General features: G+C 38.0%; 1 protein-coding gene across 4 annotated transcripts in view; it reads left to right on the top strand.

Moving 5' to 3' along the window:
• The window catches only part of TBC1D5 (TBC1 domain family member 5), a 322,975-nt gene that overhangs the window by 257,638 nt on the left and 48,617 nt on the right, over positions 1-16,720 (top strand). For 3 of the 4 annotated variants that reach the window (XM_032991381.2, XM_032991383.2, XM_032991382.2), the window contains 3 exons: positions 3,235-3,320; positions 8,103-8,374; positions 12,582-12,647. In XM_032991381.2, the coding sequence (XP_032847272.2) occupies positions 3,235-3,320; positions 8,103-8,374; positions 12,582-12,647 (424 nt within the window). The remainder of the gene's footprint in view (positions 1-3,234; positions 3,321-8,102; positions 8,375-12,581; positions 12,648-16,720) is intronic. The other variant, XM_032991384.2, reaches the window with a different exon arrangement.

Raw genomic sequence — 16,720 nt, forward strand, 5'->3', positions numbered from 1 at the left:
ATTTCTACGTGTGCTTCTTTATCTGAATCTTACACACTGTCCTTCTAAAAGTGTAAATTGAAACTAAACTCACTCTAGCTAGAAATTAAGAGTAGAAGAATTATAAAACCATCAGACTGTTCTTACAGAATGGGCGTGGGGGAGAAGGATTTCTAGCATTGGCACAGGCAGTTTTACTCTCTGATTTCTGCACTCCCTTTCCTTAGAAGGGGGAAAAAAAATGTGTTAATCTGTAAAATGCCCTTACACAATTTCTTAGGGGGACTCAACAAACTACCGATTTGGAGGGCTGACTTCACCGTCATTTTAACATTGTCCTTTTAAGAAAAAAAGATTTTATCTGAGGTACTAGTCAAAATACTTACACAAATTGAAAAGGAAAAGGAAAAACTTGTCTAAGTAATTAAAAATACAAATGGGATCATTCTAAATTGCACTGTGTAGGGAAAAAATGTGGTTACTGTGAATATTTTAAATAACAGAACTATGTTTTGATGTAAAGAAATTTCTTTAGTCTTCAGTCCTAATACATGGAATAAAAATAGGGGACAGCTCAGATTGAATGCTTAGAGAGGGGAATTAGTTTAACATTAAAAATGAAGAGATACTGTAATTGTGTAATTTTCCATTTATGCTTATATTTAACTTACTGAAATGGTTAAAAAGAACGTAAAATTTAAAGGACAGTCACAATGACATAAAGATGATAATCTTCATAAAACCATATACTTTGCTGTCTGAATTTCAGTTTTCAGAAGTATTTAAAATTTCTGTGGCGATACTTCACAGATACTTGTCTGCTAACATATATGTCACATTGTTTTTTTTAAATCATGAAATTTTTCAAAAGGATATCTGTGTAGTGTTACAAAAAGAGTTGCAGCAGTAACCCTTAGGTTTTACTGCCTTGCATTTCTTATGTTTTTCAACAGCGTTTTTTCCAAGGGCTTTTTTTTCACTACATGTAATAGTACTTTAAACTGCTTCTTCCTTTGATACCTTTAAACCTCACAGGAATTTAAATAGGCCCCTGTGAAAGTGATGCTTGAGCCTCATTCACATATTCCAGTTACATCATTACTCCTATTAATGGCTTTAAGTGCTTAGATAGTAGATCAGCCTTTTGTGTCTTGAATTGCTTGTCATTTCTGCATAAATATGTTTCAAGATACCGTTCTACATGATTTTTTTTTTTTTAATTCAGAAGCTATGTGTAATAATCCTTTATTTATTGGGTGGTGGAAAAGAAATTTCTGTTTTTCATAAGTTTAAATACATACTGAGTTACTGGAAACAAATTGCAAAACTGGCTGGCATCTGGTAATACGAATTTTTCAAAGGGCTGTCTTATGAGTTAGAAGTGGCCATTATTTTAACCATCTCTTACTCTTCCACCTTGTTGAAATGGTCATCAAGACACGTAAAGAGAAAAGTTATTTAGTTCACGGGAGAAAAGTTACACTGATTACTCTCATAGTAGTCGCAGAACCATCAGTTATCCTCATCACGTCAGTTTGGATTTGATTATCATAGAAATGCATTGAATTACCAAACTAGAGCAATAGTAACTAAAGCTGATTCATTGCTATTGCTGTTAGTTGATGAGGACTGACTTACAAGCCGTATGAATGGGTAGAGTTATGCAAATATTGTTTTTATAACAGGAGAAGAAAAACGTAGAGCGGCCATTACAATGTGGGTGGTAGGATAGATGAGGATTGTTTTTATGCTTGTCTAATAGCTTTTAGTTGTTTCATTTTTTAATGAACATTAAAACCAGGATATATTTTAAAAATGTTTAATGTGTTTCCAAAGAAAGAAAGTGAGACATTTCATACAAGATTAAGTCTGACTGCAGGAAATGATCTGGAAATTCCCAGCCTTAAATTTGACCCCGGAAATCATCCTGGCCTTTGATATGTACCACCACTTTAAATCTGCTTCTCTCCTTTTGGGCACATACAGTATTCTGGTCTTTAAAATGCAACTTCTGCATCCTCCTCTGAAAATAAGGTTTCCAAGATAGGAGGGTTATTTGCACTTATGCGGAAAATGAGAGAGGATAAAAGTATGGATACTGCAGTCCATAACAAAATCTGGAGGACAAAAATACAACATGTGAAACTGAAACAACTGAAGACTGACACTGTCCAAAATATAATGTACTCTCATCTGTGAACAGCTAGTTCGGAAAGGTCATTGCATAGTTCATTAAAACTGTGTTTGCTACTAGCAGGACTTAAGAAGGCAGATCAGAACGTGAGGCAACAGCCAATGCATGAATAAACTTTTAAAGCAAATACTTGGAAAGTATTTAGATCTGTTTTATACAATATAGCTGATCATTATGTATAAATTTACCATTTTGTTTTCTCTCATACTAGAAATTATTTACTTTAAGCCATTTATCTTATAATTATTCAGATATATATATTAAAAGTGCCTCTCTGTACCTCTCTGATATTTTGGTTTCATATGTATGCAAATTTTTTTACTTAGAAACATTTATTTCCCCCTCTAAATAATGTTCTTCATTCAATCGAGATACTTTATGCATGTACTGTGATCTAGTTAATTAATGTTCAGTGGATTATTAGGTCCAAAAAGGATGATTTCAGAACCACTGAAGGCAGTGTGCTTCAGTGAAATAGTTTCGTTGTGGCAGAGGTGGAGAATAACAAGTGGCTTCTGGTTTCAGTATTAATTATATACACTTTATTACAGGAGAAGAGTTCTTTATTCGTGGCCCCGGGTTGGAATAGGGTAAAATTTGGAGAGAAAAAAGGCTCTGCGTGCCATCTAGTGGCATTGTTCAGGTTGTCTCACTAAATTTAATTCTTGCTTAGCCAAGACACTGCTAGTGAGGCATTCAGTTCAAAATGTTAGCTATAGCTTCTCCTTGCTATTAGCATTTTCTTTGAAAGCATATTACTTTGTCTTGGAGGTGGTAAAATACTGTATCTGAGCTAAAGGAAGAAATCATAACGGTATCTGAACTTGTCCAAAACTTATTGATTTAATTAGAAATGTCACCACTGCAGCCAACATCAACTACAGCCATCATCCTTATCGCTGTGAGAAACCAAGTTCCTGGGAAAATAAATTATTCTTTAAATTTATAAATTTCTAATCTTCATTAATGACCAAACTTCTTGTATCTGCTTTAAATCTCAGAAAATTCCAGCAAGTTATTAATTTTTAAAAATACATACTTTTTTTTTTTTTTTTCCCCAGAGAAATCCAAGACCGGTGACTCACCAATTCCAACAAAATTTAGATTACTACAAAGCACGTGGAGCAGACTTGATGAACAAAACCCGGTAAGCTATTTCTGAGTATGTGTTCACTGACCTTACATAAACAAAATATTTCAGAAGTCGCTTTTATTCCAGACAGGAATTACAGAAGCAGTATTAGAAGCACATCTGATTATTTCATGACATTTATTTTAAATCTTTACCTTGCCTATTATTACATGAAAAATTAGTTTTACAGATAGTGTTGCAGTCAGCTCACTGGCATGTTTTTAAGGCTGAGGACGTTCTTTCACAATGACGTGTATAGTAAGAGCAGGGGGTAAAACAGTGCCAGTGTAAATTCTGTAGCTGAACTTCTTCCGACAGCAAATCTAATTGCAATCTGGAGTACCCATGCACCAGAAGCTGTGTAAACTAAATTGAATTGATGTAAACCCGGGTTGAAGTCATTTTTACTAAACCTTTTTGCAGCATTCCTCCCTTGTTTTGGAAATGGCTTGCGTCATCAACACTGCTCAAATTCCTTGTCAGCGCCGTTTTCTCCGATAGCCACAAATGTAGAGGTGCCCGTGCCCCAGTGGTGGCTGTGGGGCAAGCCAGCGCAGGACGCGGTGCCTTGCTTCAGTTTGGACTGTCACAGGCGGTTCCTTGGATCGCACCTGTCCCCAGCCGGAGGCTGCGCCTGCCGAGTCCGAGGGACTTGCTGGCTTTTAGACCTTTGCACCGCTGGCAAAATCTGTTTAAATCAGTTATGTTGAAAGCGAGCTAAAATTAAAATGGAGTAGATTAAAAAGCTCTTAAAAATGGAGAAGGGAGCAGAAATTAAAGCTGAGTGACTGCAAAAGCATCTTTCTTTTTTTCTTTTTTCTTTTTTTTTAAAGTTGGGGAAAGGTGTCAGTCAAAGATTGCTGCATTCTATTGCATTTTATTAGTGTTTTTGCTTATTCAGCCTTTTAAAAAATGGCCTCAAGGGTTGCCTAAACTTGAAAAATAATTTATTCAAAAATTTCAAAAGGAACATTTCAAGGATTTTTAAACAATAAATAAACCATAAAGCCCTAACAGGAATGACACCTGTTGAAGACTTAAATTCTAAGGAAACAAATGTCCATTAAATCTATGTAGTAATATAAATTCATTGCACACAGATATATATATATATATATATAATACACACCAAAGGAGAGGAGAAATTGTTTAGAATAGTTCAGATAGAGTAATAACTGCGATAATTTTATCTCAACACAGGAACATTTAAAGTAGGTCAAATATGATAAATCTGTCTAAGATTGGACTAAAGGGAGAACTGGAAGAGGTTACATTAGGAAATGTTTCTGCAGTGAGCAGAGAGATGGATTAGATCAGCTACCAGGTCTTTTCCATCTTTAATTCCACAGGCACAGTGATATATTTAAAATATCTTGGCAAATCTCTAATACATATTGCTTATTTTATCACATATAAAACTTTTTAATCCATCATGTTCATATATTTGTCTCTCATCTCTCATAATGGCTACTTACTGAAGAGAGAAACGCCTTTGAATAAGGCTTGCTTAAAACAAAACATTTTCATCTTAGCAGAAAACTGCAGAGATTGAATCATCTTCCTACTGCTAGTTTAAAAATATACCATTCATAGTCAAGGTCAATGATGCTTATTGTGATGAAACAAAATTGTTTGCTTCATAGATGGAATTCACGTCTTCTTGATACTCGTATTTTTAAACTGATGCCTTACTTTTAAATGCATCTGCTGATAACTCTACAACATAATCAATCAGCATTTTTTCTTGTAATTGTTGTGCATGTCTGGTGCATTTAGATGACGAAAATGTAGATATTGATCCATGTTTAATGGCTGTAATCATCCTTTGCATTAATATATCAAACATTAAAATGATAACAAATAGATATATTGTTCTTACTTTCCTGAACTTCAGCTCAGTTATAACATACCTCCTCCAGACATCTAGCACCTCGCTATTCATTTTCTGAAGCTATGATTCAGAGAAACTGCACAATAGATTTAACTTCAGAATGCTTTTACTAAGACCAGCTCTTGACAAGAAATTTAGATAGCACCATTATTTATTTTTAACGTATGTGTATGCGTTCTGAGCTGATCATTATCAGTGTCAGTTCACAGCAGAGCCAAATCACACATAGGTATTAGGAGCTGCGATAACTATCCTTTCTAGTTTACAAATAATTATAAAAATTCATTGCACATGATTGTTGAAAGCATTTTTTAAAATCATATTTTGGACATAACAGCTTAGAGAAGAGTTTTTCATGTTTATTATTCCTGTAAAGTTTCTCAAAAAGTTTCTTTCTAACCATCTGAAAAATGCAAATAAACCAACTTCTTCTGGTTTACATATACGTCAAAGCAGTGAATTAAACAATGTAGAAGGAAAACTGATGCTTTTTATTAAGCAAAACGTATCTGGAAAAAAGAAACGAGAAAGAAACAAGCTAGTAGACACAAATACACAAGCCTCTGCATAAGCTTTGTCTCCTGCATCTGTGGACCATCACGATTCCAATGATGCAGTTAGCTCAAAGTATCCAGTGGCTTTGTTGCTCAGGTAGCTTGTCAGAGAAAAAAGATTTACTTTCAGTAAATACCATTTTTTGTGCAAAGTCAAGGATTTTTTTTACTGATTGTCAAGGCTCTAGACCTAGAGACATCACAAACCTAGGACTCGATCTGCAAGCCATTGTCTTCTTTCTATGGTGATTTTTCATGTGAGTTAATGATACAGACTATCCCAAGCATGGTGATTAGTTTCAGTAAACTGAGGGGAAAAAATATGCCAAATATACCAAAGTTTGGATTCTGAATCTCAAGCAAGTTACTACTGGTGTGACCCCCAAAAACAGTGATGTAATTAGATTCATCGCAAACTGTTGATAAGTGATTGATACCTGCTAAGCCAGCATTTGGCATTTCTTCTTCCACCTTCAACGCTACAATCTTTGTTTTCTTTCTGGAATGGAGAAGGCATTGAACAAAAGGCCCAGTGCTGACTCCTCTGATGCCGCATATAAGTGATGGAATAGAAAAAAATCCCTATTTTTTCCTGAAGAGTCTCCGCAATACCTTGGGGAACTGATTAATAACTGATTCTGCTAGGTAGTAGCAGAGTAAAATTGAATAGTAATAAACATTTTACCATGTCCTCTTCTTTAAAGTCATTGGGACCTGTTCAGTTTGCTTTTGAAACCACTTGGGACTTCTGCAAGCGTGTTTTCTAGTTCTGAAGATGCTCTCTTTGTAGTGACTTTATCAGTCATTCTCAGGTGCTACAAAAGACTTTTTGTAACATTGGCAGCAATTAATAAAATGAGGGGACACAAAAACATCCTGTAATTATTATCCAGCAATCATTCCTTTCCAGCTTCCATAAATTGGGGAGCAATACTTTGTCCCAGCCTCTGCAGTGCTGTTCCTCCAAAAAAATGCTAAGTGCTGTCTTTCTTCCATCACCAGTATGTGGCAGAAGGGCCCCACGCAGCTTGGGGCTGTATCTCATGAGCGTGCAGGCTCACATACTTCCTTCTGCTGTCTCTCATTTTAACCGTAACTATTCTGAGGCTAAACAACTCAGCTGTTGTAACTTTCTGGATATGTTCTATATGTGTGCACGCATTTATATTGTGTATTCTAAAAAAAAAAACGTATCTGGAGACAAATAGGGAAGTGATATAAAAAGCAAAATGAAAATTACTTTTCCAGGTGCCTGCACAAGTTACAAGTTATCCATATTAATTCATTTGCAGTTTATTTTTAGCTAAACCTCCTCAAAACATGGCAAAACTATTATTCCCCCAGTACAATCATTGTATTCTTTTTAATTACATGTATCTCTTCAAAATTTTTAAAGGAGCTATTTATACCGCTGAAGTACAGATCAGTAAAATAAAACCTCAGGAGTGGAAAGGTCTCTGTGATTGTGATATATTTCTGTGGAGGGTATTTCAAGCATTAATTATATAAAACGGGAAAATATTGCATGAACAGATAGGAATGGCTTGCTGATCCCTGGGTTATGTGAACACTTCTACTGGGAATTAGAAGCTGCTTTGCCTCTTTATTTTAGACAGATTAAATGGTCCAACAGTTTCCTCGTTCTTAATGTTGCATATAACTGAAGTGAATTAAATAGCCACTGTAGTTAAAAATAAAAAGTAACAATGATAAGGATCATGATCCGGTATACGCGTCATATCCTGAAGCCATTCTTCAGCCAAAATCACTTTAGAATTCCCATTAAAAAGTGCTTGTCTTGAAATGGCTAGGCTGGGTAGAAGGTGAAGTAAGAGCAAGAGACATCTAGCTCTGCCAGCCTAAAAACAGTCTAGTGTTAGTTTTGCTTGTCAAACGAAATGTTTAGGTTTGAGTTATTTTGAACATTTAAGATAATTTGATCTAGCAGAAGTAAGTATTAAAGCAGTCTTTGAATAAGAAGTGCAAAAACTTAATTTTATAAACTGTTTGATGCTTTAGAGCCTGGATTGCTTTTTGTCACTCTTCTCATCTTTTTCATTTAAAAAGTCAAATTAAGAAAACTGGAATAAACTTGCTTTATTTAGGGTTTGCTTGCATTTTTCAGAAAGAAAGGGACAAAACAATTTATCCACTACTGGTTGGGAAAAACTCGCACCACGTGTAGTCCCTGTGGTTCCTGCGTGTATGCCAGTGCGACCATAGTAAAACCCCCTCTTCGTACTGTTGAAATCCTGGATTTTTTTCCCCCAGTTTTGGAGAACCATGAATGCACTGTTGCGCCTGTCCTACCCGTTGGCGAGGATGTGATGATTTCTCCTCTTCTGTTTTCAGCGCCGGCGCTAAGGCTGCTCCGCTGAACATTAACAAAGTCTCCAACAGCTTACTGAATTTTGGCCGAAAGCTCATTGCTCCAGCTATGGCTTCAGGCGGAGCTGTGGGTGCTCCTGCCGGCGGGAGCAGCTTTCCTCCCCCCGCAGTGCCCACCAGAAGTGGAGCGGAAGCCCCCCAGCCCCACCACCACCAGCCCCACCACCAGCCCCACCACCAGGCACAGCAGCAGAGGATGATGAAGTCCGAAAGCATGCCAGTTCAGCTGGGCAAAGGTAAGGGAGGAACGTGTGGCAGTGCCGCAAAAGGGGGGAAGCTTTGCCACACGTCTTCAGGACTGAAGAAGGTCCTTGTGTTGATTTTATACTGTGATGGGTACACATCTGGAGGAAAGAGAAGAAACAGAATTTTTTTAAGTAGGACATCTATGCTGAGTACAACAGCACGTTTGCAATGTAATACAGAATTAGATGTTACCTCAGCAATGTACAAATACTATAGGAAGTTTCGAACCTTTACAAAAATACTAACCAGAAATTAAATCAGACATACCAACAGACTACATTGTTACCATAAACATTAGCCAATTAATTTTTCAGTCCTTTAAATGCAACGTATTTTTAACTGTAAGACTAATTTCATGTAGGTTTCTTCAGGTTATTGGCACAAACCCCATGCATAGCAATATTAGCTAAATATGAGTGAAGGATGTTAGATCAATTACCAAGTAGTTCTAAATAAACGAAATCTTACTCCCTTTAGAATGTGTGGAGCTATTTGAGAAGTTTCTGTAACAATAACATGTATTTGCCTTTTAATAATTTGTGATGGCCCTTTGCACTTTCTTTGTGTATTAAGTACCACTTCTTTTTCTTGAGCCTTGTTTTTATATTTCTCAAGGACAGTTTATTCAAACAACAAAGTCACAAGCTCAGCTTCAGTAGTTGTTTCCTGCACCCTGCCAGACTCAAGGTGTGTTACTGCTTTTCATCTTCCAGCAGCCCACGGCAGTGTGTTCTCTGCAAGGAGTATGCAGAGTGATGCGGTATCTGCGGCTTCTAGCAACCCATCCTCGGTAAAGGTTGTAAGTTTGAGGACTGGTGCTGGTTGCCACCCTGAACCATTACGTAGTAATTTCTTCCCAGATTTGCAAGTGTAAGAGGAAGGGAAACAATTTGTAGCTGAAGTTGGTGACCTGGCCTGTACAGTCCAAAGTTAGTCCTTTCATGATGCATCGCCTCCCCAGCAGACACTGAGGGAGCAGAAATCAGAGGCTCAGCTGTTGTCTGGAAGCAGAGAGGTGCAGGCACTTCTGGAAGGGCCACTAAAGCTGCTTGGCAAAATCCAGATGTGCAGCTTCTCTCAGAATCCTGGAACAGTCTCAGAAATTGCTCCAGCAGGGGTTTTACAGGCCCCAATGCTGTGCAAGCGTGAAACTGAAACACGGTGATTTCTCTGCTGTGCAATGGCCTCATTTGGCCTATGGTTACTATTGGCATGTGGAGTCCTGTTTAAGTCCGTGGTGCAAATCCTGCTCACATCAGTGGAAGTAAAATTATGTGTGAAACTAAATAATTTCCCCAATTTTGGACAAGCTTTTTTGTTTGCCTTTTTTAAAAAGTTTTCCGTAGTTCCCATATCACATGCCTGGTTTTCTACCTTTTGGATTGAAAAGTGGTCTTCAGGTGGTTATTTTCTTTTCCCTACTTAATATGGAAGAAATGTAAAATTTGAAGCAACTTCTATAGGTAGAATTGACTGTAGCTTAATCTTGATCTAGCTGGTCAAGGATGATCCTGTTTGCACTTGTATGTGCCAACATGTTGCATCATCCAGAAATACACCTGACACTTTTTATAAAAGAATCAGAATAAAAAATTGTAGCTATTTTTGGTCATTGTCATGTACAAATTGTGCACATATTTCTATATCAACAGGAATATGGAGATTCGGTAGAGTTATCAAGAAGTTATGATGTAGGGCACAAAGAATTTTCATGGTAAGAGGGAACAAAACCTTCTGCAGTGCTTCAGTGCCTGCAGCTTTCTTTCACCCTATTCTGTCTATCCATACTTGGTACGACACTTGCAGAAGTAATTTAAAGGCAACAAAATATAAATATACTTTTTTTAATTGGTTGAGGTGACAGTGACTTTTGTTTTATGTATTAGTACCATGCTTGTTCCAGGCATGTACAGCTACCAGTATATTGCCTGGATAGAAATTGTGGATGACAGCAGCTAACTACATTTGCAGGTGCTGTAACCTATATTCAAAGAGAAGCCTAATTAGTAATAGAAATACAGTCTCTTCAAGGCTGCCCAGTGAGTTCTCTCTGAATTAAGTTTAAATGTAGGAACAGCTTAGCCTTATTTGCAGTGACACTGTGGCAGAGACAGGTTAAAAAGACTCTTTTGAAGCATGATGCAGATACCTTTGTGAACAGCTCAGCACCATCTCCATCATGCCTTGAAAGTGAGAATAAGACTTTTCTGTTCTGTGCAGAAGGACAGTATCGCCACCCCGAGGAAGTGCTGTACAGCATCTGCAGTGAATGAGGGCACTCCCCACAGCTCTGAGAAGTTGAGGGTACTTCTATCCCAGGCATTAGGATTTAGGATTTAGAATATAACCATATCTGAGAAGCTCTCGTTCCACTCCCGTTTGTGCTGAACTTTTTACGTGCCTTTTGACCTTCTACGTTGGCTTTTTGCAAACTCTGGATTCTGTTCTAGCTTTGGAGTATCTATTTGGTGTGTTTTGTAACTGTAAGGTTCCAAAGTTACTTACGAACTGTCACTAATTGTCTTATGTTCCTGTTCTTCACTGTGTTGTTAGTTCTCCTCAGCCTCCTGCAGCTTGGTTATTTAGCTGAGGTAGGCAGAGGCACATATTTAGGATTGAAATTGATAAGACATTTGCACTTCCCATTGATCTAACACTCACAGATGCTCAGTTGGACAGTATAACAGACTGAAGTACTGTAAATCTGATTGGCATCAAGTCATGAATAATCCTTTTTTCTCCTATCGTATTAGTCCTTTCAGGTTGTGAATGCTCAAGTAGTGCTGATAATTTAAATTAATACGTAGAGGGTTATAAGTCTGAGGAGATTAAATTAATTGCCTGATCTATTTTTTTACTAAGTGTGAAGAATTCCTTCATTACAAAATATGTAGCAAGACTGGCAAAACATTCCTACCTCAGCTTCAACAGCTCTATTCAGTTACCACTCCCAAAACATCAGCAATGTCAGGTGTCATTCATGCTGCCACCTCCAGGGGTAGCTTGTGCTGTACTGCAGATGAGGGATGGTTGGTTTACATAATCGGTAGTAATTATTGTGCACTCCAAAGTTTTGGTGCTTGCTGAATTTCTTTAAGAAAAAATGAGTATAATTTCAGTAATGTAAATAGAAAAACGTCAGATTAATATTAGTAAATAAAAAGAAAGTAACAAACAAAAAAAACCCATAACTGCAAGCCTGTGATTCCAGGTTCACTGGATTGTTAATTGAGTACATTACCTTGAAAGACAAAAATACTGATGATGTAAAAATATGGGAAAAAAGCGAAATTTTTGTCCTTTGTGTTCCACTGAATTCTTGAGTGTTCAGAAACTGGATACTCTGATTCCCAAACAGCAATGTGTTACCAGGAAAAAAGCATTTCTCTCTCACTTCTTCTCTCATAGTGCCAGAGAGTTGTCCTCGATCCTTTCACACTGAAACCCAAAAGGCTTTTGTTTTGAGTGCAGCTTTATCACAAGGACAAGTTAGAGGACCAGTTTGAAGATGAAGTTCTGCCAAAACTGTGATCAGCTATTTAAAGAGTTTCTAGACTACTGTTTGTTTTTATGAGTTGATACTTCTGCAGTATTTGTTGTAACACGAACAGAATTTCCACCGTCACCAAATATGCCCTAAAGAAATGTTCTCCATATTTAGAATTATTTATGAACTTTGTCTAGAAAAAGAATATGCTTTTTCAGGAGGAAAAAGAAGTTGCACTTACTGATAGCAGAACTGAATAAAAATCAAAGGAATAAAACACTGATTAACAAATGCTTTTTTTTTTTTCCTTTTTAAAAAAGCATATAAATATACATATTCTTAGGGAATTACGAGATTTTATTGACAGTAAGAATACGATGCTCCCAGGCTAGCAGTATGCCACTGTCAGTGTAAAGTACGAGAAACAAAATGGTTTTGATTGCCTGTTTTGGTTTAGATTTTGATACAACCCCGTCTCTGAAAAGCACCGTGGTTTCACACGTGTCTGAATGCCGCGTGGGATGCCCTGACTCCTAAAACTCCCCGTTTCCTGCTGCCTGCTCTTACACCGCTCTCTCACCACGTCGTTTGTGTTCGAAGCAGGGCCTTCCAGCCGAAAAAAACCCCCCCCCCCCCCGAAGCTGCTGCTCTTTTCTTCAGCGAGCCGCATTTGTTGGGGAGCCCTGCTAACGCTGTTGTTTGTCCCCCAGGCGAGGACGGCGCAGGCGGCGATGCTGGGCCGCGGGGCCCGCTGCAGCAGGCCCCTGCCCCTCCAGGTACGGCTCCTCAGGGGCAGCGGGCCTCGCCCGCCCGTCCCCGCGGGTTTTTCCCATGCGTGGCATCTCCATCCACTGACATTGTCCATCCGCCGAGCGGCACTGTTGTGTAGAGAGAAAAACACAGTCTCCGCTTCATCGCTCCCTGGCTGGGGGCCCTCCCGTCACATCCGCTGTGCGCCAGCATCCGTCGCCGTTGGAAATGTGTGTTTGCCCCGCGCTCTGTAGTCCATCTCACGCTTTGTCATGGGGGGCACTTCGACCGTCAGTGTCTCTTTTAGTTGCGTTACTTCCCTGTTCCTGTATTTGAGGCAGGTATTTTGAGCTGAGCACCTACTTTAATGCGCTTGACTCAAGAGCAGCTTCCTTGCCTTGGCCTGAAATAATAAGCATACAGATGGGTGTGATGTGATGGTTTGAATAAATTTTGGAGGTGCTGGAAGCCTTTGTTCCAATTTCAGTGCAGGAGAAAATGGGAAAGTAATTTATCTGAAAAATTTTATAAAACTCATATCATTCTTTTTGCAAATTTTAATACTCTACATCCTGACTATGGCAAATACAGAGTAATAGATGAGCAGATCTGAATGGTTCTGAATTATATATCATGCCTTACTTCTGTTCTTCTTGGTGTCTTTGTCCTTGATCTCCTTACAACTATGAAAGCTATTCTTTTCCCCTGTAGGGGCCAAACAGAATGAGCCGTCAGTTTTGTATGCCCTTTGCACCTCTTCCTCTGATTTTTCAAAGTTCATGGTTATCTCCCCTATAACTTAACTTCATAAGATCTGAAGCTTGCTTTTCGTTCACTAAGTTTTCTCCACACCTCTTGTCATAATCATTTATTTAATTATAAGTCTTTATTATAGATCACATTACATTTAAACTTTTCTTCTTCTTTTCAAGACATTGCATGTCTCCACCCTCTGCCCTGCCATCAATACTAACAGTTTGGTCCCTTTTCCCACTACCACATCCGTGTATTTTCCAACTGGTTTTGAGGCAGAGCATTTGGGACCCTGGTGTCAGCCCCACTATCGTTAGCAACAGACAAATAGTCAGCCAGTTAGAAGCCAGCACAGGGAGGTAACGCTGCTCCTTTTTGCCTCAGAAGTAGATGTATTTTTAGTGCATGAAATCCTGTGCATCATTACTGTGAACTATTTATGCATTTTAGTGTGCATATATATATATTTTTGAAACATCCTACACAGTAATGTGTTCAGACTGCTGCTTATATCAGGGATCCTTAGCTATTTGTTCTGTGTGCCTTATGAGCATTTATTTGATTTCGATGCCTGGGGTTTCTTCAGCCTGTTTCATATAGGCTTTAGGACCTTCTGGTATATGCGTAGGTGGTCAGGGATAAGATTTCTCTGATCTCCTTTTAAGGAAGCATAATATATTTATCTGAGATTGATAGAATGAGCAGAGGAAGATGAGAGTTTTGATTCAGTGGTGTTCTCAGGGTGCTGATTAAGCTGCTAAAGAGAGATGAGTTTGGTTAGTTATTAACTGTAGTTTATTGCATCACTTTACACATTTTGATACTACATGGAGGGTAAGAGATCTGTTATTTTGGGGGGGGGGGGGGTTGCTTTTTTTTTTTTTTTTTTTTTTTTTTTTTTTTCCTGAGGAATAATCCAAAATTAGAAACTCTCCCAAATGACCACCTTGTTACGCTTTTGAGTGAGAACATACCACACTGCTTATTAAGAAAGATGCAGAATCAGTAAGTCACACAGCAGAGAAGATACAAATTGACATTTTGTGTAATCCTCCAAGATCCTGAAATCTCTGCATCGATGAAGCAATGTTATTTCCAAAGTTACGTGAAGGGTTCTTAATGCCTCAGAAATTGGTGCACCCATAATACATGTAAAAGACTACAAAAGCATCATAGTGACTTCAGTTATATGTTCTTGAAGCAGCTTCACTAAACTTCTGTGTTGGGGAAATGATAGGTGGCCTTTTTTGTTAGGGAAAACGTTTATGATTGGTGTGACTTGTCTTTCAGCTTTCTTACTTACAGTTGTAAAAATGATGACTCCTCTGGAAATTGGAAGAGCCTATCCAAGAACTTTGCTATATGACTTGCAACACACTGTAATTATTCATAAGTGCTATTCTTTCTGCCTTGCTTAATTCTTAATCATATCCCCAAATAATCCATGTCACAATACTGTTCACAGGGTTGGAGACAGAATAGAAATTTAGTGTTTCCTGACGATAATTTTCTCAGATTTGCTTATTCATGCAGAAGGATTAGGTGCATCCTAAGCTTTCTTCTTACTTGGGTGTAAAACATACAGAAATAGTATTTTTATCACTTCTGGTTTACTGCATCTATATCTTAGTTTCATTACACGTTGCATTGCTTTCATTTTTCATCTTCATTATATTTTATAATCCATAAGAACCCGATTAGTCAAAGCTCTTGTGGTTATTTGAACAAATTCCCTTTTAGGACAGTTGTATTGTTCTGTCCACAAAATCTCAGCTATACATATTTCTTCTCTTGTTTGGTTATGCAAGTAGTTGTACATTCTGTTCTTCTAAACTGTGATCACTCTTTTCAAGTGTAGCTGTTCAGTAAGCAAAGCAGAGGCCATAAGGATAGTTGTCTGTCTTTTCAATTTCCTCTTATATTTTGGACTTTTTTTCCTTAGAACTGAAAGACAGAATATAGGGGGGACAAAAAATCCTCACCACATAATTTTACTACATAATCTGCTTATTTGCAGGTAAAGTGGGTTACGCAGGCCATGCAGTGGAGTAGTATGTGAAAAACATACATTGCTCATTTTTTAACTCTTTTTTTTGTTTTTTTAACCTTGATCCTAAGTAGAAGATAAAGTCTTCTTACTACTAGGATGGGAAAGAGCCCATCTAGTCTGATTTATACATAATAAAATATTTTCTCATTGTACTTTACTCTGTCCACCAAATAGATTACTTTTTTTTTTTTTTTTATATTTAGCATTTAGATTGGCTGCTCTGGCTTATCTGTGTGAATTTCTTTGATAAATGCTTTATTTGCTAAAATATGTAATTTCATCTGTTCCAAAACTATTTTTAAGTTTTACCTACTGTATAACCACACTTTCACTGTAAATTGCCTCTACGAACTGCATATAAAGTCTCCTTACATAAAGGCAACTGTAAGGATAATGGTGTTGCCAAGTGACATGATTTTATCCTAAAATTAGAAGTCTTCTGAAAACTTTCTTGTGACTGAATTATTTCTGCAGTTTGTTTGCTGTGCAGTGTTTTTTCCTTTTCCACTTCTAGAATTATTTACATAATTGGAGATTCATGTTCACCTGATTAATGTATATCCCATTTCTCTATAAAATGTGAAGGCAAAAGTTAAGTGAAATCTCCTCCATCTCCTGCCCTTCAAGGAAGCTGTTCAGACTAAGTGGTAGGTGGTAAGTGACTAGAGGAGAGCTGTGAAGAAGCAGAAAGATGCATTTGAGTGAAGTTGGTGGGAAGGAAAGAATATGTAAAAGAAAAAGTTGGAATAAGGAAGTTGCAGAAGCAGAAGAGGCAATGTGGAGGGGTCTGAAGAAGAGGAGGCGGCAGAAAGAGGAAGGTCCACAGGACTATGAGAAGGAGGGCATAAAATACAGGGAGGTCATGGGAGAGATGAGCAAAATAAGGAAGCAGAAAATGAAGGAAAAGGTGGGAAGCACTTTATATGCCAGTGTCTTCCAGAAGATGTTGAGAATATTAAATGCAGATCCTATCTTGGGTTTTATCCTTTTTGGTCTGTTTTGTCACATGTGATGTTCTATTCTTTGATAGTTCAATCTCTTTGCATTTAACAGGCTTCTTGCTAGGAGGACATTTTAAATAGATCTGTATTTATTCCCGTAAGAAAATGTGAATTGCTGGTTTCACGCGGCTGCGGCTGTGCATGCGTGCTGCGTAGGACAAACTCCACGGAGAACTTGGCTCGGGCTGTGTCTCCACCCGGCAGGTGGCCAAGCACGGCACCGCTGACTTCCACACCACTTCGAGGACAGTTGCTGTTCTAGATCTGAAATGACTGAATTAAGATGTTTCCGTAT

This window comes from Tyto alba, unplaced genomic scaffold, assembly GCF_018691265.1.
Source record: "Tyto alba isolate M040663 unplaced genomic scaffold, T.alba_DEE_v4.0 Super-Scaffold_38, whole genome shotgun sequence".
NCBI lineage: Eukaryota > Metazoa > Chordata > Aves > Strigiformes > Tytonidae > Tyto > Tyto alba.